The sequence below is a fragment of the Grammomys surdaster genome, unplaced genomic scaffold (assembly GCF_004785775.1).
Source record: "Grammomys surdaster isolate TR1022 unplaced genomic scaffold, NIH_TR_1.0 1136, whole genome shotgun sequence".
NCBI lineage: Eukaryota > Metazoa > Chordata > Mammalia > Rodentia > Muridae > Grammomys > Grammomys surdaster.
In genome coordinates this window covers 868,786-889,852 of record NW_021605555.1, presented here as the reverse complement: position 1 = coordinate 889,852, position 21,067 = coordinate 868,786, and the positions used below count along the sequence as shown (strand labels likewise).

Below are 21,067 nucleotides of genomic sequence, written 5' to 3'. Positions count from 1 at the left end.
ACACACACACACACACACACACACACACACACACACACACACACACACACAGACCCATTACCACCTTACTTCCGATTTCTCCAGTCCCATGGCAAGTATCACTAAGGGAAGTGTTCTGTTTCCCGGGAACAATGAATGGAAACCATGCTCTTTACAGTCTCAACTCAAACCCAAGCTCCTTCCTCCTGGGACGGCATCTGATAAACTGGATCCCTGGTCCAGCATGCATATGATCCACTGTGGACTGTCTTGAAGAATCTCAGGATAAAGGCAAAACAGATTTGAACAGGAATTTTGCTTCATAGTAGGAATCTCTTTACCAGATTGCAAAGTGTGAGATAGTCTGATCGGTGAATAAACTGTTCTACTTATCCAGCGCTTCTCAGTGCCCACTAAAGAAAAAGGATGGGAGGAACCAACCTTGCAGAGGACACAGTGAGTTACCCACCCCTGCCTTCCATTCAGGCTTCTCCGTGGGAACGTGAGGGATCCTGATGGACAGGGGCTGTGTGTGGCTCAGGAAAGCACACGTCTCCCACTGTTTTCTATAGACAAGCTTCACACAGTAAGAAGGCAGTAAAGAACATTTGTTCATCACTAGTATGAACAGGCCCTCTTCTCTGCAAACATTACTCTATTAAGCTGCTGCTGCTTCTTCCTCTTCTTCCTCCCCTCCCTCTCCCCTCCTCCTCTTTTTCCTTCTCCTCCCTCTCTTCTTCTTTAAGATGGTGTCTTACTACGTAGCCCTGACTAGACTAGAACTCACTATGCAGACCAGGGTGGCTTCAAATTCACAGAGATCTGCATGCTTCCCAAGGGCTGGAATTAAAAATGTGCATTTCTTTAGAAAGCTGCTACTCTCATCTGTTGTACTCTTTTTTCAGTTGCCTCCTACCTGGACTGCTTCACCCTGGGTCCTGACCATGTGTTGCCCTGTCCACTGATGCCTGTATCTGGTCCTCTACTTCATCTGCTCATTCTGATGAGTGTCTTTGTGCTTGTAGATGGGAATTTCTTCCACGAAAACCAAATAATGATAGTAAGAGTTGGATGTGCACAGAATTACAAACAGGGAGACCATGGATGGCTTGGAAGCAGGCTCAGTCCCAATGCTGTTGTGCTCAGGAATTTAGAGTACGAGTGGTGGTTTTTAAAAGATGAGAATGTTGACTTTACAAAGTCATGAACTTATACCAACAAAATCATTCAGACATCTGGCAGTCTGAGGGCATGGGTGCTGACCTGTGCACCCTGACATTCTTGTAAAGCCTGCCCCCAGCTACTGGAACCAGCTGGAAGGGGGAACAGGTCCTGACTACTTGTTTCACGGGAGTTGATTCAGAGCAGCAGAGTACTATCTATTTGATAATCTTCAACTTGACAGTCTTCCCCTCCCCTGCCTTATTACCCCCTAGGTGAAAATCTAGATGATTCCTTTCGGGGATACAAGCCTTGTTCCGTGCCTTGCAGGTAAGACATCATAAATCACAATGCGGTTTCACAGAAGCGAATGGAGCTGGAGACACAACACAGTGCCATGTCAGCACAGGGATGACTTATGGTGGCATCACCTTGGCCCGCTCCTCCTGTGTGTGCTCTGTGGTTTCCATGGAGACCAGCATCAGGGGTCTGCTTCACAGAGGCATGTCTGTGCATCGGACTTCCTGTGTGTTTCCTGTTTGCTATTTAAGAAAGTGTTCAGAAAGTGTGTGCTTTATTAAGATGTGCCACCAGTGTTCATCTGATACACATAGGTGCCGATTTATTTACTGCTCTCACTTTCACTGGGTCATACGTGGCTATTGTACTCAAGGGGAAACTTAACGTGAGCATAATGCAAATAATTAACTCTCATCATTACAGCGGCCATTCATTCTCCTTTCAAACTCAGGGAGGAATATAAGCTTCGTCATAATCAATAATTCATTAGTTTATAATTAATTATATAGTCAATATTTATCAAATGAGATAAGGATGAACTCACAGGGTTACAGGTGCCTTAGGAAATAATATATTCTTACTGGGTTTTGAATGATGCATAGTAATGAGACTAGATAAAGATATTAAGATCACATTCAAGAACTTTAAAAAAATTATTTCAAAAAATGGCTATAGGTAACTACCTTTTAATAGGCCCCAAAATAAAAATTAGTATTAGACTCATAGAATCTTAAAAAGCAATGAAATCCAGCATTAAAATCCAGTGGTTAAAAGCACTGACTGTTCTTCAGAGGTTCTGAGTTCAATTTCCAGCAACCCCATGGCCCACAACCATCTGTAGTGGGATCTGATGCCCTCTTCTGTTGTGTTTGAAGACAGAGAGCTACAGTGTACTCACATACATAAATAAATCTTTAAAAAAATAAGTAGGATTTATATGATAGCAATTACATCTATCTCTGCAATATCCCACCCCTAAAAACCAATATCAAGTAAAAACATACAAATTAGAAAATCTATTGATTGCCACAGCTGCGTATGAAATGGACATATAGGGATGAACAGCTTTGAAGATGCGAAGGAATCCCTCACACACTCATAAAGAAAAGAGGTTTCTAGTAGTAAGTCTAGTGGGAAAGTGAAAGTTTTTATGAAATGAAACGCACACACTCTAAAATGTTCACATAGGAGTATTTAAGTCAGCATAAGAATAATGACAGCTTTGGACAAGTGGATTGGACATTGTAAAATGCCATTCTCCCTGGCCTATTTTATAGATTAATACACTTGAAAAATATACTAGTTGAGAGTTCTTGTGATCTTTATGTTTTTACATATGCTTTCACTACTGGGAATTTGGTTCCAAGCTTCAGGAAAAGACAGAGAAAACCTGAAACAAAGAGTCCAGAGAAGGGAGGTTGAGGCTCTGTCAATTTTTAGGTTATAATGATTTAATAGTTGAATCTTTGTTGCATTAGATAAAAGATAGAAAGTTAGACAAAAGTAAGAAAAAAGCATAAAACTACAGATGAACACCAAAAGATGTGGGAATTATTATATTAAGTTACAGCTCAAATTATCATTGGAAAATGACTATGTGGAATATGGCATTAGGCATCCATGCAGCTGTTCATAAAAATAAGTATGATGAACTTCCAAATTAGGTGAAGCAGCGTATACCAGAGACCATCCATGCAGGAAGCTTAGGAAGGAAGGCTGTGATCAGTTTTTAAAAGAAAAAAGAGCTATAACCATATCTACCACCCTATAAAACCTTACAGCATGTTTCAAAAGAAATCTAAATGCATGAACTATTTAAACGTTAAACACACACACACACACACACACACCAGCAATAGAATAGAAATCATGATCAGGGAAATTGTTCTTTATAAATTCAGAGCTAAGTGAAGAATTTTCTAACTAAAATCCAAGCATAGAGAAAGGGTCTCTAATTCCAACTACACAAAAATATTGACTTACTCATGAAAATCAACCACTAGCAAATTAATAAATCAAAACAGGCAATGAGGAGAAATAAAACATTTTTATTGCTTATTGCAACCTATGCCCTCAATATATTAGAGATCCTAGAAGCCAGTAAGAAAGAAGAATATTGAGAACTCAATAGGCAAATGGCTAAAAGACTTGGGTAGACCTTCCGATGAAAGAGAAAATGGATGCTATGCCTCATTAATAACAGGAAAACCTATGAGGCTAAGTAAATTGCAAAGCATATTATAAAGTAAAAACTCAGTGAACGAAGCTAGGGATAGAGGAATCTCAGGCACTGGAAGGCTAATATTATGCATCTCTGACCCAGCATTGTCACCTCTAGGTGACGGCTGTAAAGACTGGGGCATCATGACATGTATGCAAGACTTAACTTGGCTTATTTTGACAAAATATATGGAATAACTTGGTGTTCAGTAGTAAGCAAATTGTGTAATATTAAAGTTCTTTCCAGCATCAGGGCATGGCGGTGTGTATCATGATGGAGGCAGACGGAGCTCTGTGAGTTCAAACCAACCTGGTCTACAGAGAGTTCCAGGTCAGCCAGAGCTACATTGTGAGGCGAAGCGAAAATAAACACAAAACTCCCAAATTTTATGCAGCTACTAAAAAAAAAAAAAAAAAAAAAAAAAAAAAGAGATGTTCTTTGTGTGGGAGACTCTCCAATATATACTGTTCATCAAAGCATTGTGGTATGGTATAGTTTTATATAATATGCTACCATCTGTGTAAGACATAGGATGAATGTGAGTGTAAATAAACTGATTGTATATGCATTGGAAAATTAATCATGATTTTCATCCATATTATATAAAGGTCCTGGAAATCAATCAGAAATAATTTCTTACTCTGTGGGCTGTGGAAGGTGTGAATGGAAAGCAAACTGTATATTACATGCTCTGGTGTTCTTGATTTCTGATCCATGTGAATTACATCCCATTCAACAATATAGACTTAATATTCAAACTTTGGAGTATAAAATTATCTTTTAGACTTTGAACACTTTCTGTGAGACTTGCAGCCTCGTTAACAAATATTATTTTCCGGGTAGACAAACTCAACTTCCTTTGACTTTATGGACCACTCATTGTGCTATGAACAATAACCTCAGTTTTATATAGCATTTGCAGGAGTGACCTTTAAACACTATGGAGTGATTTTCCCCACCAAACGACTTTCCATTTCCTCCTTTACTGTCTCTACTTTGCAGCTCATGATGATGAAAGCCATTTCCTAAGCAATTGCTAGGATCCCTGATTTGAGCTGCTTCCTGCAGGAGCTCCTCAACTGGCTTCCTTACCAACAGTCCCCAGGACACCAGGAAGTCAGGCGTTTCCGGATGCTGCCTGTGCTTAGCACACACAGGCATCATTCCATGGTTTGCAGGGTGTCAGGCATGTGGAAATACTGTGGCTGAGATCAGCCTGCTTGCTCTGGAAGCCAGCCTAGTCAGGGCAGGTGGAATCTGCAGCTTTTTACAGGATGGCAAAGCAGATATATTTGCCCTGCTGTCAATCTCTGTTGAATCCTCCCCCTGGAAGAGCTGTTTCAACTCAGACATTTGTAACCTGCCCAGAGCTTTCCTGGAAGCAGCAAAGAGCCAGACAGGAAAAAATGAGTGCGGAGGAATCAAACCCGTTGGATTATGGAAAATTGCAATAATGCCTAGTGGAAGATTGGGTTTCTGTGCTGACCTGGTGATCTAATAGTGTCCCTTGATGTGACCCTTGTCCTTATGTTGACACAGCCCCAGTGTGTAGGTTAAACCCTGTTGGACCATAGCCTCATACCCTTACCTGTCCCCGTCCTTCACTTCTCCAGTGACTGGGAGGATCAATTTTGATAACATGTCTGGGTCAGTAACATGCGGTGGTGGTGGTGGTGGTGGGGGTTGACATGAGTGGAGCACAGTGGTGGCTCACAGGTAACCCTGCTCCTGTCATTCTAGTCATGGTGACACTTGCCTGTGTCCATCCTGCGACCTCTGTGACCTGAAGCTTATCATCCTACAGCTTCACTCCGAGGCCAGATTTCACACATATACCCCTTTAGGCTGAAAGTACCCTGGCTTTGGAAGCCTAGCAGCCTTTCAGGGCCCAATTTAGTAGCCCTGCACCTTGCCGGACCCCTATCAGCTCTTGCTTTGTCCCTTGACCACCTGTCCTGGCTGGGTCCTCATGGTCTCACTGTGGTCTCCTGAATGGAGTTGAATCCTATGCCTGGGAGTTGCTGGAACCAAACATCGCCCTCCTCTTGCTTACGCTGGCATCTTGAGCACAGTCAGCGACCTCTCAACTGGACTTTCAGAGTTTGGCTGAACTGTGACCTTGTGTGAGCTAGATTGTGACTCATCTGAGGTCAGTTTGCTCAGCCAGCAGATGACTGTGGTAACTTGAGTCAAGTGGATATGGAAATGGTTCCTTCCTCTACATCCTTAAGGGACCAGAGCATATTATCCCGTACGTTCCAAAACGGAGGAGCGGAAGCAGTGGAAAAAGAGATAAAAGCACAGACGCCGTAACTGCAGACTCAGCAAGTCTGGCCTGCACAGTTCTGGCATTGGAGCATGGCCCTGGGTCTGTGGGTAGCCATGAACACTGTTCTTCCTGGCAGCTCTTAAAGGGGTCCTTTGCCAGAAATAAAAATAATCATGAAGTTGGGTGTGATGGCACAGCACTGGGGTAGACTGGCTGTTTCAGGGTAATGAATGTCACACGCATGATAAGAACGGATTCCTGAATGGTTTTGAAATCTCGGGTCCTGAGTCTTAGAGATACTTCACTTGGAAAAACACAAGGAGATTCAGGCACAGGACTTAAAAGGGGGTGAAGAGCTGGGTGGAGGGATGTGAGGTGTTGCACCGGATATTTAGCACCATCTGGACATGACCAGCACTTAAAGGAAGCAATATTCCCACCATTTGTCAGCCTGTGAGTATCACACCTCGTGGAGGACCCCTAAGGTGTGGCTTCACACCTCCTGTTCCCACCACTGACTGACACAGCTCACAACAGCTGAAGATCAATATATAACCACATCTCAATGTTTCCATTGATTTAGCAGACCTCTCAGCCATTAATTTAGGTCCAATCCTCATCCTGGACATGGGCAGGATGGGCCCAACTAAAGAAGACAATCACCATTAGTTTTTCTACCATTTACAGGTAATACAGGAAAAAGAAGTAAACAAGCAAACAAATAACAAAAACAGAGCCAGAAGTGTAGACTGCCCAGGTCCTGATGGATAGTCAGGATTCTGACTCCAGCAAGACTGGCAACTAACATAGGGGCTCCTGAGGATGAGTTAGCATGGGACCATGGAAAATGTCTTAAGTGGGAAGTGAGGGGGTCACAGCATGTAAAAAAGGCATATCTCTAAATAAATTCGGTAGTATGAGAATTTTATATGCTGAGACATGAGCAAGGTCCTAAGCTACTCTCAAAAGCTTGTTAATTAAGACTGAAACAGAGAGATTGGAGGCCCCTGTGCCCACTGCCCCTACATCACCTACCCTACCCTCTGCTCTGACTGGGGTTTCCTGAACCTCATAACCTGAGGACTGGCCTTAGCATTACAGCCCTCCACTCTGAGTCTGTGGACTGTAGCACTTTCTTGCTGATCCTGCATTTTGCTGGGCTATTTTCGTCTCCCTGCCAAGCTACTGGGAAGGTTTTAAGATTACATTTTAAGATTTTCAGATTACAAATTTCATTTCTGGGATTCAGAGGAACTGTCAGTGAACCAGCCAGAGAGTGACTGCTAAGCAGCTAAGCCCAGCCCAGCAAATCTCTACAAAGACAAGGCTGCCAGCTGAGGACTAGCACTCCCTTGCCTCCTTCACAGGGGAGTGAGTTCCAGGTTTTCTGGGCTAAGTTTCAGACCATCCTCTTAAGTGGAATGAGTAACACTGTCTTGGGGTTATTCAAAGTCCTGAGCAATTAATGACTGCAAAAAGCTTTGAAAATATGTAAGCTTTCCGAAAAGGTGGCATTTAATATTTATAATGGCAAGTCTATGCTTATAAGGCTCCATAAAGTATAACCATTGGTTGGCGCAGAACTTAGCTTTATGGCTAGCTTTTTTGAACTGAACATATTTCATTTTCAATCAATTAATTGATGTGTCAAAGGGGATGTCCTGTATCCATACAGGGTCTTATTTGGAGAACTTCTGATGTAACCAGAGACTTATCTTAATCGGCCCCAGTCAATTCACACGGACACTCTATAATCCAGACATAGCCCACAGAAAAACTGGTTCCAGGCCCTCTAAAGTCAAAACTCTGGAGGTACCACAGTGATTTAGTTTCACTAAAATTACTTAGTAGGGCTATAAACCAAACCACAGACACTCCCTTTTATCCAATGTAAGGAATTTTCTTTGTTAGTCCCTAAAAGCCAATCCCACATGGGCACCAAGCTTTGGCAGCCCTGTTGGCTGACTGAGTGTGGTGTTAAGGTGTGAATTCAGACTGCAGCTGGGGAGAGCGAGTGGTTAGAAGCCAGTCTCCACTGCAAGTCTGCGCCTCCTCCTTCTCTGCAAAGCTCAATCCTGTTCCTTTAGACAAAGGGTTCCCCTCCCCCATCAGCAGTATGGTGATTGGTGGTTGGTTAATGGTGACCTTGGTACCTCCCTCATTCTCCTGTCACCACCACTGGCCATGCTGATGTCTTCCCCCCAAGGGATTAATTCACACAATACAACCCCAATCTTTCCTCATGAAGATGGAAATGATTTTTAGACTGTGATTATTCATGCCTTTCATCAATACAGAATTAAACGAATGGAAGGCCGAGCCTTCAAGTGAACGCAATGCTCCATAGCACCAGTGGCCAGGTGCCAGTGGTCACTCCCTACTCTTGTCACCTTGCATCTACTTCTCTGTGGCCAGATGAAAAGGAAAGAATTCATTTTCCTGGAGTCACAGGAGTTCACAGGAGATATCTTCCCACACAGCTGCCAGATTACTTAATGAAGAGTGCCACCCTGTGTCTGACTATAGAAAACACAACCAGGAAATGGACCTAGGAAGTTCTATAATGGGATCCAGCATCATTGTGTTCCAAGGTGACTTCTCCTTAACATGGGTTCTTCCTGAGATCCCTCAAAAAGCTAAGCTAGAAAGAAGCCCCGCTAACATTCCAGTTAGAAGCACAGACCACGGTGAGAATGCATACTTCCACCGATGATCCTGTTGGGATACATACTTTTAGCAAACTCCAGAATGGTTAACAAGAGTGCTACCTATGCCAGGTTCAGATCCACAGGTAAAGGACACACCTGGCAAAACCAAAAGCTACTCTCAGCTGGGACTTCAGGTGAGGACTTAAGGCTAGCCACTGTTTTCCCAACGGTTAATTCATCTAAGTTCGTGAATAGCTGGAATGTTAGGCACATACAGTGAAGATATGCACATACCAACATACACACATCACACATACACAGCCCAATGGGACAGAATACAAATCACTTCCTGTCATCATCCATGAGGAACAACAAAAGCCAGTGTCTGTTGATACTGTAGGGACAGATTAAAGCATCTGCTGCATCGCTTTCCCTTCCTTCATGTCAGTCAAATGAGGTATGCACATCAACACTTCGCAGATGAAGACAAGCTCTCAAGGTTAAGGAGCTTGCCCACAAGCCTGGTAAAATATAGAGCCAGGATCTTCCTCTGAGCATGCTCACTTTTCCAGCATTTCTGCATTGCCAACCTTCTGGCTGACCTCTGTGCTTGTTTCCATTTCTAGGGGGACTCTTGAAATGATTAGTATCTTCTAGAGGCCACTGGCAGAGATCCACTCACAGGAGTTGAGGAATCTCTTGATCCAGGATCGAACAAGGCCTTAGAACACCAACCTAGAACTTACAGCTCATCTCTTCCAGTTGCTTCTAGCTGCTGAACTACCTAGAGAGTTTTGGAGTGGTGTCCACCCAAACAGGCTTGTCCTGCTGGAACAGGGAGACAGTGCCTAGGACTACATGCTGAAAAACAGTCATTCAGTTTCTTTTATTAACTATCTTTTAGAACCTCTGTGTGTGCTTCTCTTGTATGTGTCCTCTTGTTTGTTATTTCCTTCATAGAGCTTGTTAGCCCTGAGCATATGTGTACTTCAGGGCAGGGTGGGCCTTGTTTGCAAGTACCCTTGGCAATAGGCTTGTGTAGGTAGCATCTTCAATCAACAGTTGTTCAGAATCTTGAATCTGTCCACATATCATGCAACTGCTTCCTCTCCTAATGACGTGTAGGAGAAAGCAAGTCTCTAAACTTCTATCACCTGGCCTCACACATCACCACAATATGTGTTTAAATGTGCTAGATGCAAAGTCTTTTCTTGTGTGTGGAAACACTTTGATGACAATTCTGACAGAAAGTACACACACACACACCCCTTTTATTTTATCTTTTTTTTTTTAAGGTGGAGGGGGTGTGGGTGGTCTCCTTACATCTACTAGGCTGGTCACAATCTTGTGATCCTCCTGTTTCTGACTTTCAGGTGCTGGATTACAGGCATGTACTACTACACCTAAGTGATATCTTTTTTTAGGAAAGTGAAAGGCAACATAGAGCTCGTGGTAAACATTTTAAAAATCATCTAATTAACAAAGCAGGTTCAGAGGCAAGTACTGATAGTTTGTGCTGAAGTGTGAAGAGGGTTAGTTAATTTCAAAAGACAGAGCTACCACATAGTAAAGATTGCTGGCCTTGCCCTTTTGGAATGGGTATCAACTTCCACACTACAGAAACAGAACAGACATCATGTGCTTCTTGCCGCTATGCAACAAGAGACGATACACAGAAAGGCAGATATATCCTTGGAGTGGCGGGCTGAGGAAAGGCGTGTACATGAGCTATGTATCCATGATGTGATGCAGGACATGTCTTTCTGTATGTGGATTACATTCTCCTTAAGTGATGCAATGCAGGACACAGGATCCTGTGCTCTTGATGTGACACACAAGGACAGGTCATTATGCATGAGAACCGGATGCCCTTGGAGTGATGTAGAGCCTATGTCTGTGGACCATGTGTGTTGTATGTGACTCACTGAAGATATGGCACCAGGTAGGTATTGTTCCTTTAAAAGATAAGGTGTTAAATCTTCGGGAACAATTAAATCCTAAGTGATGAACAGCAACCTGGCATTTTTACTTTCATCCAGAGGTTGACTGTGTGTTGGGGGCTGGGGGGGGATAAAATTCAATGGCACAGTCAGGATGTGCAGCTGCCACCAAGCACCCCCAAGGTCTCCTCTATAGCTCAGTGTCACAACCAAAAATAGTCTGACTCGTGATTTCTTTGTCAGCTTGTATCAACTTTATTTGTGTTTTTTTTGGCTAAATGTATTAACATTTGTTTCTTCTCACTGAAAGTCCAAATTCTCAACAAAACTGCATGTGTAAGACTGATGGCTTCATTCCACTTGTTCTTCTCTTGGCTGGTATAGGCCACTAGGTTCTCAGTGTATTGTAGGACCAATTTTAAGAACCTGTTAAAAAGACAGTGAGGAATGTCAGCTTCTTTGTCTGTTCTATTATAGAATCTAGCAGTGTACATGTTTTGTCTTCTCTTGAAATATTCCTAAAGATTACTCAGCTGTGTCTGGATTCAAGAAGAAGAAATGCATGCAAAATGAAAATAAGAGAAACTGTTAGAGAAAGGACAGAACACTGGGGCCAGTGCGCTCCACACTGGATGGGTCTCATAAGACTCCAGATTGATTTCACACTCTCAGATCTTGACATGTTTCTAAGCGATGAAGCACTGTTCTGAAGACTGCAGGACCATCATGCTCAGACTGACAGAGGACGGACACACGGTGAAAGAAGGTCCTTCCCACAAGTCCCTCTGGTACTCAGGCTGCATCACTTCGCTTTCTTCCCTCTGTGTTGACGTGTCTCTCTGAAGAGAAACACCATTACTATGAAACACTTGCTACTGCTAAATCCAGTTTTCCTTAAAGATATCCCTTAGGATGGCAGCAGGTTTCAACTGATTATGATACACAACATTTTTACATTTTCAGGTTTATCCTCAGTTTCCCGAGTACTATAGACTTTCCTGTACTTTTTTACATTTTTTATGATGATACGCTAGGAGTGGATCCCACAGAGCCTGTCTGAGAAGTGGCTCTCTGGAAGGTCTATTCCACAGGGACACTGGAAGGCTGCTACTAGCTTGTAGCCAGATGCCATGGGTGACAGTATCATACAGTACACAGAGAAGATACAGAGCAAGCACCACTGGTGCTAAGGCTGAGTACCCCAATGTAGTCACCAGTGGTGCTAAGGCTGAGTACCCCAATGCAGTCACCAGTGGTGCTAAGGCTGAGTACCCCGATGTAGTCACCAGTGGTGCTAAGGCTGAGTGCCCCAATGTAGTCATCACTGGTGCTAAGGCTGAGTACCTCAATGTAGTCATCACTGGTGCTAAGGCTGAGTACCTCAATGTAGTCATCACTGGTGCTAAGGCTGAGTACCCCAATGTAGTCATCACTAGTGCTAAGGCTGAGTACCCCAGTGTAGTCACCAGCCTTGCACACACTCGGCAAGGCTCTATTTATCCATCCATGTCCTACTTTCATTTCTCTTGCTGTGATAAAATAACCTGACAACAAGCAACATAGGGGAAGAAGAGCCTATTTGGCTCAGACAGTCCATCACTGCAGGGAAGTCACAGTGGCAGGAGACTGAGATAGCTCGTCATACTCTATCCAAAGTCAACAGTAAAGAGAAACAAATGTATGTATGTAGCCTGTTTGCTGGGTACTCAGCTAGTCCTCTCTCTCCTCTTATACAGTTCATGGTCAAAACCAGGGAACGGTGCCACCTACATGGGCTGGGCCCTCTCACATCAATTAACAATCAAGACAATTCCGACAGACATGCCCACAGGCCAACCTGATCCAGAAAATTCTTCAACTGACACTTGAGACACCAGGTCTGTCAAGTTGACAATGAAAACTAACCAGTACAGAACAGGTGAGATGGTTCAGTAGGCACAGCGCTCACCACGCAAGCCTGGTGACCTGGGTTCAATCCTTGGAGCTCATGGAAAGGTGGAAGGAGGGACTGGACTGCAGAGTTGTCCTTTGACTTTCACCATTCCCCATCTCACAGCCCCCCTTCCCTAGAATAATTTAAAACTATCGCTTTTAATACTAGAATTTAGAAAGCAGAGGCAGGCTGACTTCTGTGAGTTCAAGGCCAGCCTGGTCTACATAGTAAGTTCGGGCCAGTTAGGGCAACCCTGTCTAAAACACACACACACACACACACACACACACACCCCTCTCACACACATCTTACTTAAATCCATAAGATGCTGCAATATGTAAGGACTCCTATCCCCTGCCAAGTATTGCCTGTAGGCAGCTAATATATGAAAAACTTGTGGACATGGATGATGGCTATGTCACAGAGTTATAGTCAACTGACTGTAACACACCTTTTGTACAGCCCTGTCAAAGGGGTGTCATGAGCACTGGGATCTCTGCATGTGGAGTGGTCTGCATAAAAGAGTATCCTACTTTCAGATTCCTTAGATCTGGATGTGGCTGTAAAGTAGAATTCTTAAGCTGTGAGTCACTTGGATGTGGTAGGATTTGCCTCATGGCTGTGACTTCAAGACCCTCCTGCTAGACCACCTCCACAGTCTTCACTCAGCTTGCATCTGGGCACAGAACTACAGCCTGGCAAGTTGAGAGGGTTCACAAGTGAACTCAGTTTAATTTTGTGATCCACAAACTTAGTATCCAGTTGTACAGAGAAGACAAGCTAAAGACCAAGGAGAATCTTTGGGGATTAAAAAAAAAAAATCACCAAAGGAACAGCCAAGAGGAGTCAAAATTTCTTAAAATCACCTCATACTGTGTCCTTTCTCCTGAGCAGGTGTACTTTACCTCAGATACTGCTGTTGTTCCTGAGCGCCTTTGCCATGAACAGCATGAACACTGACCAATTCCAGCGCAAGGAGCAACAAAATCAGGGAAAGCATAGGACACAAAAGTCCAACACTGAAAAAGAAGGAAAACAGGTCAAGGTTTTGACAAAGTTCTTTCCATTTTCATAAGGAAAAACAGTGTGTCACCTAATTGAGACATTTTTATGTTATTACAAAATTCATACAACATATTTTGATCATGCCTTTTCCCTTTCCCAAATGTTCCAAATCCTACCCACCTCCCTACATACCAGCTTTATGTCTGTAAACATGCTTGTTCTCTCTCTCTCTGTAACACACACACACACACACACACACACACACACACACACAGCACACACAAAACCACAAAAACCAAAAATCAAAAAAATCCCAAACAGATAGAAAGACAAAGGGAAAAAAAGCCAAAAACAAAACAAAACAAAATATGGAGTTGTTTTGTCAATGCCTTTAAATCCAAACATCCGGGAAGATGGTTTATCAGTCTTTTATCCTTGCTGGCCTCGCCTGGCCCAGTCCCTACCTTTCAAGCCTATAGGGTATGTAGCCCAGTCCCTTCTTGTCCTTCACATTCAGGTCACAAAGTGCCTCGACTCCCTGGCAGCAGCAACTGCTTTTAGTCTGGCTCGGTCCCAGCTACCTCAGAATCACTCCACCAGGTGAGCCCTAGCCTGGGCTGGGTCCTGCCCTGTGCCCCCAGCACCTTCCTTGGCAGATCACCCAGTAAAGGGTTTTCACAACAGAAGAAAGTCTGTTTAACTTTGCCAGATTCCAAGAAATTCCATTTACAGCCAACCTCATTTTTCCCATGAGACCAGCAGAGAGATGCTTAAAAATACTTCACTCCATTTTGGGAGGGGGACGTACCAGTATTCCATTTATACTGCATGAGTGCATAATGAGAAACTTCTGGAAGGCAATGTACATGTATGTGCTATGATAGGCCTAGAAACACCAACCATTCAACCCAAAGTTCTAGAAATGTGTCCCAAGCAGCTGTTTCTAAAGAAAATGTGAAGAACAGGAGTGCCAGCAAATCCCAGTGAACAGCTCTAGGGCTTAAACCCGAACGATCATTTTGGGTGGTAGGACCCACACCAAAAGGCCAAATTTAAAAGTTCTATAAAACAGTATACACCGTAAGGAAATGGCATACCTGCTGAGCATGCGCACATAGTTCTGACGTTGCCTTGAGCGCAACCTACGCTCCACCCATTGCCTGTGTCTCAGCTGCAAAGAGGCAATGACCTGGTCAGACACGCGCTGGCACTGGGAACTGATGCCTCGGAGCACAACCAGAACTTCTAGAATGATTCTGGGGCAGAACAGTGTAGGAATGCGTGTGCTACAGAGTTCAGTTAGCAGCTGTGACCACCTGCAAATGACAGCGTGACAATGGAGGCACACAGTACCAGAGAATGCCACTTCCAGCTCTTTTTTTCCTGAATCTGAAGTGGAACCTCAGCAAGTGACCAGCAGGTAAAATGGAACTGCAGTGAGCAAAGTGCACTCGTGTGACTTCACTAGACATGTGGTACTGCACAGAGATCACCTAACCTCACTTGAGGACCCTGTTTGGGGCACAATACCAAAGTGCTGGAATTGAGAATAGAAACAATAAGTCTGCTATCATAAACTCTCCAGTTAATGTTTCTTCAGTACTCACTTCTCCGAGGGAAGCCCATCCAAGCCATTGATAGCACAGGCACTCCCAGGCAGATAGTGGCAGAGCTCACACAAAATCTTGCTAATTAAAGAGTTGCAGGCACATGCTTCAGAATTACCTTCCAATCTGAAGAACACACAATGTTTAAAGGTATTTTCCAATAGTTACAACTCCCTCATTATTGATAACACAACCTTCATCTAAAAGTTGGTTTCCCCAACATAAAGGAAAATAGGTACCATGACAGGATAAAATGAAAGCTATGATATGCTGGAAGCACAGCATGACGCAGACGGCACGATGCAGACAGCATGACACAGACGGAAGGTGATCTGTGGCTCGCCTCAGATTAACCCTACTACAAGTGTGTCTGCTCTATTCTACACTCCCCAAATCTGGATCCCTACTCCTCTTGTTCCTGAGTCCAGACCTTCATCGTGTCTGCTGAGCCGTGGTTGAAGGGTGCCTATCTTCCTGTCTGTGCTCAACAGCCAACAAGCTGGGCCCCACAGTTCCCTTTCCAAAGGCTTTCTAACAGCTCTGTACGTTTCTCACTACAACAGCCAGGCATGGTGTACACAACCCAGGTGACATGTGCAACAGCTTAGATGACACAGACGCCAGACCAGGTAACTCACCTGGCTGCTGGCTGACAACACTCTTCTGGCAAAGGCGGCACAGGCCACATCCTGAGGCTTCTCTCACAGTTCAGCACCTGAGAGGAAAGATTTGACTGCTCTAGGTTTTACAATATCCCAGAAAGGATGTTTTCAGCTGTCACAGATATTGAATCACTTTCTAGAAAATATTTGTAAAACAGTTACAGGCTGCATATCTGAAAACCATATGGCAAGCTCAAGTATTTCACATGTTCAGTTGAGGAACAGTTCATACTACTGCTGAGCCTGTGATTATGAACATGTTTGCAACATGACCCCCTCAGCTAAGAGGCAGCCTACCTCCCCTCCTCAAAGCTGTGTGACTAGCTTTAGCAACTGTAGTGTAAGTAAGAGCACACAGCACAGATGAGGGAGGCTTGTCAACACTGTCAACAACTTGTCAGCAGCCCCAGGAAGCCACACAACAGATCCTTCAGCAGGCTATGACCATGATAACATGAGCAAATTAAGTGGCAGCTGCGTAGGCACCACTGAATGTGGGCAATTTTCGGCAGCAGCAGTAACCAGGGCAATGATCTTACACAGCACAAGACTGCCACCAGTAGTAGATGGATAAGAGACGAGAGTCCACAATAGTCAGGGTCTGCCAGGGGCCAGAGAAGAAGACAGCAAAGGGAGACTGTCCCAGACAGGCTGGAGACTCAGCAATCAGTCCACCGTCCAGAATCTTCCCTCCTGTCCTCCCCATCTCTTTAAAATACCTGTAGGTAAGTTCTGGTATCTCTACCTTTCTAATGGTATCTTGGAAAGCAGATGCATGGGGGACACAATCCAGGTTCCTGGCCCCAAACCAGAGCCCACTGGCCCAGAGATGGAGCTGATTTGATGACCTGGCCCTTCTCACCCAACTGTTTTAGTTTCTTCCTAACTGAAATGTCCCTTTAAGAGGGAACTTCTTGGGACTTGAGAAGCTCACAGTATTTACAAGATTCAAAGTCCCTCCCCAAGGTTACAAAAGCAGAAGGCAACCGCTGGGAAGAGGGCACTCCTGGCTTAGCTGACATCAGCTGTATAAGATTGGGGGCTCTGAAGTGCATCCTTTGTGAGTTGTCTCCAATGCTGGGATGGACTTCCCAGCCATCTACAATTCCGTAACTCCCTAAAGCTCATTGGTTACTGAGGCCAATTCAGGTGGACGGTCTCTTTGCTTTGTTATGGTGCTTCTCTGGGAAGAACAGATGTTTGCTCACCTCTACCCAGAAAAGGTTTCACAATGGATGTGTTTATCAGCACTGGACAGGCCTTGGCCTCTAGGATGGCCTCTCTAGGCCTTTCCCTACAAGCACATACCAGTTTATAGCAGCCTTGTGAGGCTGTGCTCATGTGCCAGTATCTATGCAACAACTATCCTGAATGAGGTATTCATGGGGATTGTTCCCGTCCTGTCTCCTGCTGTGTAAACAAACATCTGAGGCCTGGAGAGATGGCACAGTGGTTAACATCAGTACTACTCTTGCTGAGGACCTGAGTTCAATTCCCAGCACCTGTTGTGTGGCTCACAATTCCCTCTAACTCCAGCTCTAGGAGATCAGAAGCCCCTGGCCTCCAAGGGCACCTATGCTCTCATCCGTATAATCTTTAAAAACAAAAACAAACAACCAAAACAAAAACAAAAAGTAGAAAGCATTTGAGCTAATCTCCAAATTGGAACAACATGGTAGAAAGTTTGCTTAAATTATAAGTTAATAAAAACTTGTCTTATATGGTAGAAGAAAAAATGACACCCCTTACTTGGTAAAACTTGCTTTTCTCTCTGGGTAGTGACCAGTACCACCAGCTAGCCAGGCTCCATTCTAAATACTCCATATATCATTCTTGAGACTAAAGCCCTGGGACTCTTCTGATGTATCTGAAGGAGGAGTGGTGTCCCCTCTCCCACCCCCATGCAGTGCATACCTGTTTTTGAAGCTGAAAGGCTGGGTGACAGCGAGACCTGTAACCTTCTGCAAGACTAACCAGCAACTGTATTGCTGCTTCCTCCTGGTGTAGAAACACTGATGTCAGTCGTTATGGGTCTATGCTGGGTTTTGTGCGTTCTTCTGAATCATGTCAGTTAGAGTCATAGCCTTCCACTACCTTCTTCAAAATAACTCTATTCAGCTGAAGCATGGTAAAGCTCTTCAATAAAGTAGGATGGGCCGGATAGTCAACCATAACCAACAAGCTGGTAAAATGGAGCTGACTAACCACCGTGATTTACAAAGATCACATGCACCCTGTACATAGCACAACAAAACTACAAATGTACAAGGAGAAAAAGATCCCAAAATGAATGAAAAAAAATTTTAAGGAGTGAAAATCAATACAATCAGAAGGAAATTACATGACCATAAGAAGTTAATTGCTAAACACATAAATATTACAAAAGCATAAAGTATTATGGTATATTCTAACTGATAAAAATATATAACTGAATATAATGTATAACTGATGTAAATGTGTGACTGAAAAGTCAAGTCAGCCACTGGAAACTATAAAAATGAAAAGTTGGTGAGCCAAAAGCTGGCAGAAGCCAGAAGCAGGGACTGCTGCGTTCTCAACGGCACAGAGCAAATGACTGAAACGACAGAAAACTGAAGTTCTGGGACATGTGCCAACCTTCACTCACTGACAGCTAAGTCACAGCCACGGTGTGGGCAGCGTCCTCATAGCTGTGGTGCCAAGTCTGGGGTGAGTGCTGGAACAGACAGGAGAGGGTACACACTTCTGCTCTAAGATGCTGAAGCACAGAAGGACATGACGTGTGGAAAAGGGTTTAGCTGCAGTGTTAAGAAGAGAGGAGGGGACTGACAAAGCAAGTGTCCCTCCAGGAAGTGATGATGATTTCCCCAAGTAATGGAATAACACAGAGTAAAAGATTCAAGACATATATTAAGACAGAAAACTGAGTATAGAATGTGAAAACAGGAAAGGGAGTTGTGGGAGTCTGTGAGCCGCAGAAGCCATCTTAGATGGGAGGGTGGAGTCCACATTCACCACAGGCCTGAAGTCAGGACATACTTGCTATTGATAATTTCTTTTGTCTTTAAGACAGTGTCTTATATATCCCAATCTGGTCTCAAACTCTATGTAGTTGAGGATGACCTCTGAATCCTTCTGCCTTTACCTGCTGAGTGAGAGCTGGGGTTACCTGGTTCATGCAGGCTGGGAGTCAAACCCAGGTGTTCATGTATGCTAGGTAAACACTCTTCCAGCTGAGCTCCATCCTTATTTTCTGAGTAGTGTTCAATATAGTAAAAGATTTCAGTTTCCCCATATGATTCTAGACTCTTCTCAGTTTGTTTTCTGGGTCTGTGTTTGCGTTAATGACATAGCTCACGTGGAACAGAAACAATGAGAACAGACAATTCTTTAATATCTGGAAAGCACTAAGCTGAAGACTCAGCAAAGAGCAGAGCTTTTAGCACGAGAGTCTAGGGCTGGGCCCTGGTGACACAAAAAAGAGATATCAGTTCTCCACATGACTTCTGAAAAAGCTGCTAGCCATTTCAACAAGAAGAAACATAAAGCCAGACTCTCTATCTCACTCCCCAAAGGCACTAAATTCTACTTGGAGAAAATGGTAAAAAAAAACAAAAACAAAAACAAAAACAACAAACAAACAAAAAATAAAACCACTAGGAAAATTATGAATGTAGTTATAATTTTTAGAATGCAAAAAAGCTTTCAAGAATGACATCAGAGGCAGACGCTAAGAAAAAAAGGATCCAGCGTTAAAGACAAACAACAGGCAGCACATCCCCGAAAACAGCAGGAAGGGTAGGTAATACAGCAGTGGGGAAAACACACGTGAGCACAGATGGCAAAGGAATGACAGCCATCAGTGAAGACAGAACAAAACACAGTCCTTACTCCTATCACCACAGGGCTTGACCTTTGCAAACTCACTACCACAGACACCCAAGTGAACACAGTCCTTCAGCTTACCACTACAATCATAGAATTTCAACAAAGGTACAGCACACATATCAATGGAGATCGCTGGGATAAATGATGGTCTACTAACGCAACAGAATAACAGACAATGAACAGAAAGAACAGGCACAGCAAAGATCCCAAAATACAGCTACTAAGAAGCACTGCTTAAAGGACAAAGCATTTCTTCCCAGGAGTCCACTTGGGGACACTCATGGAAGGAAGCAAGGACATCCAACTTTTAACAGTTTTCGTCTCTGGCAATGGGCATTCCAGGTGGCTTGATGTCAACTTTGCTTGGACTTCTAAACAGTTGTAAAAATAACAGTCATGCATCTAAACTGAAAACAAAAGTACCACCTACACTATTACAACTGAAGCTATTTACTTCAAAATAGCAAAATCATTAGTTTCAGAAACAAAAATATCCTGTTCCATCAGTTTAGCAGACACTTGGTGGGCATTCCTCGCACTTGGCCAATCATGTAACTTGTTCTTAGGTTTTAACACTGACACTGCTATTAAGAACAGAGGCAAAGAGGCATTTCAAAGAAGACAAATTATTTCAGCTTCAGAACCCTGACTTTCAGAGAATGTACACATGTATATATTCTGACAGAGTAGTACTGTTACTCAAATCAAGATGAAAAGTTATCAATAGAAACTCATATTTGAGAAATAAGACATGTTCTTCCATTGTCGCCAGCCACCCTCCTCCCTCTGCGGTACCTTCAGTTCTGACAGTGTGTCCTCCTCAGTGAATCTGAGCAAGAGCACCAGGGAGAACGTGAGCAGCTGGCTTGCTGCCTCTTTTGGAAATTCGTGTATGTTGATCTCCCCATGGCTTAAACGATCCCGGGTACGAGGACCCTCCTGATAGTTCAGGAAATCCCACAAGAATTCCTTTTAGAATTAACAGAGAAACATTCTGTTAGTGTTCTGGGCAGATGAAGAGTGAATGGCAGGGTTTCCAGGCAGTTCCTGGCTTGTTTATAAACTGAAGGGAAATGTGAGTCTCAAAGAGGGCACTCACACCATCCTGCAGGTGGAACTGTAGTGGGGAGCCCTTGTTCAGTACAGCCTGCCTGTGGGGGTGGAGCACCAACCACCGAGGGAAGGGAAACAAACTTCCCTAACGAAGCTTAAATCACTGCTCTCGCTTGAAGAAGCATAACCAAGCAGCTGTCTCTTGGCCACTGCTTCCCCTGCATTCATCATGGATTACTCCTGCTTCTTAAGCCAACAAAGGTGGCTGCTCCCACCTAACAGTACATGGCCAAAGTCTCTCTCTGCCAGACTATGGGGGAAAAAAGTCAGAAAACCACTGATGTGGGCAGATTGCCAATAGAGGAAGAGTCCAGGGGATGATAGATGGATGGAGATCTCTCCCCCCCCCCCCCCCCCCCCCC

General features: G+C 43.9%; 1 protein-coding gene across 4 annotated transcripts in view; it reads right to left on the bottom strand.

Annotated features, from left to right (window-relative positions):
- Ermard (ER membrane associated RNA degradation) overlaps positions 1–21,067 on the bottom strand; it is a 55,917-nt gene that overhangs the window by 26,030 nt on the left and 8,820 nt on the right. For 3 of the 4 annotated variants that reach the window (XM_028783481.1, XM_028783480.1, XM_028783483.1), the window contains 7 exons: positions 20,388–20,561; positions 17,640–17,723; positions 15,702–15,778; positions 15,064–15,189; positions 14,554–14,772; positions 13,357–13,470; positions 10,750–10,944 (listed from right to left, as the gene is read on the bottom strand). In XM_028783481.1, the coding sequence (XP_028639314.1) occupies positions 10,758–10,944; positions 13,357–13,470; positions 14,554–14,772; positions 15,064–15,189; positions 15,702–15,778; positions 17,640–17,723; positions 20,388–20,561 (981 nt within the window). In that variant the 3' untranslated portion in view covers positions 10,750–10,757. Of the gene's footprint in view, positions 1–10,749; positions 10,945–13,356; positions 13,471–14,553; positions 14,773–15,063; positions 15,190–15,701; positions 15,779–17,639; positions 17,724–20,387; positions 20,562–21,067 lie in introns of those variants that run through there. The other variant, XM_028783482.1, reaches the window with a different exon arrangement.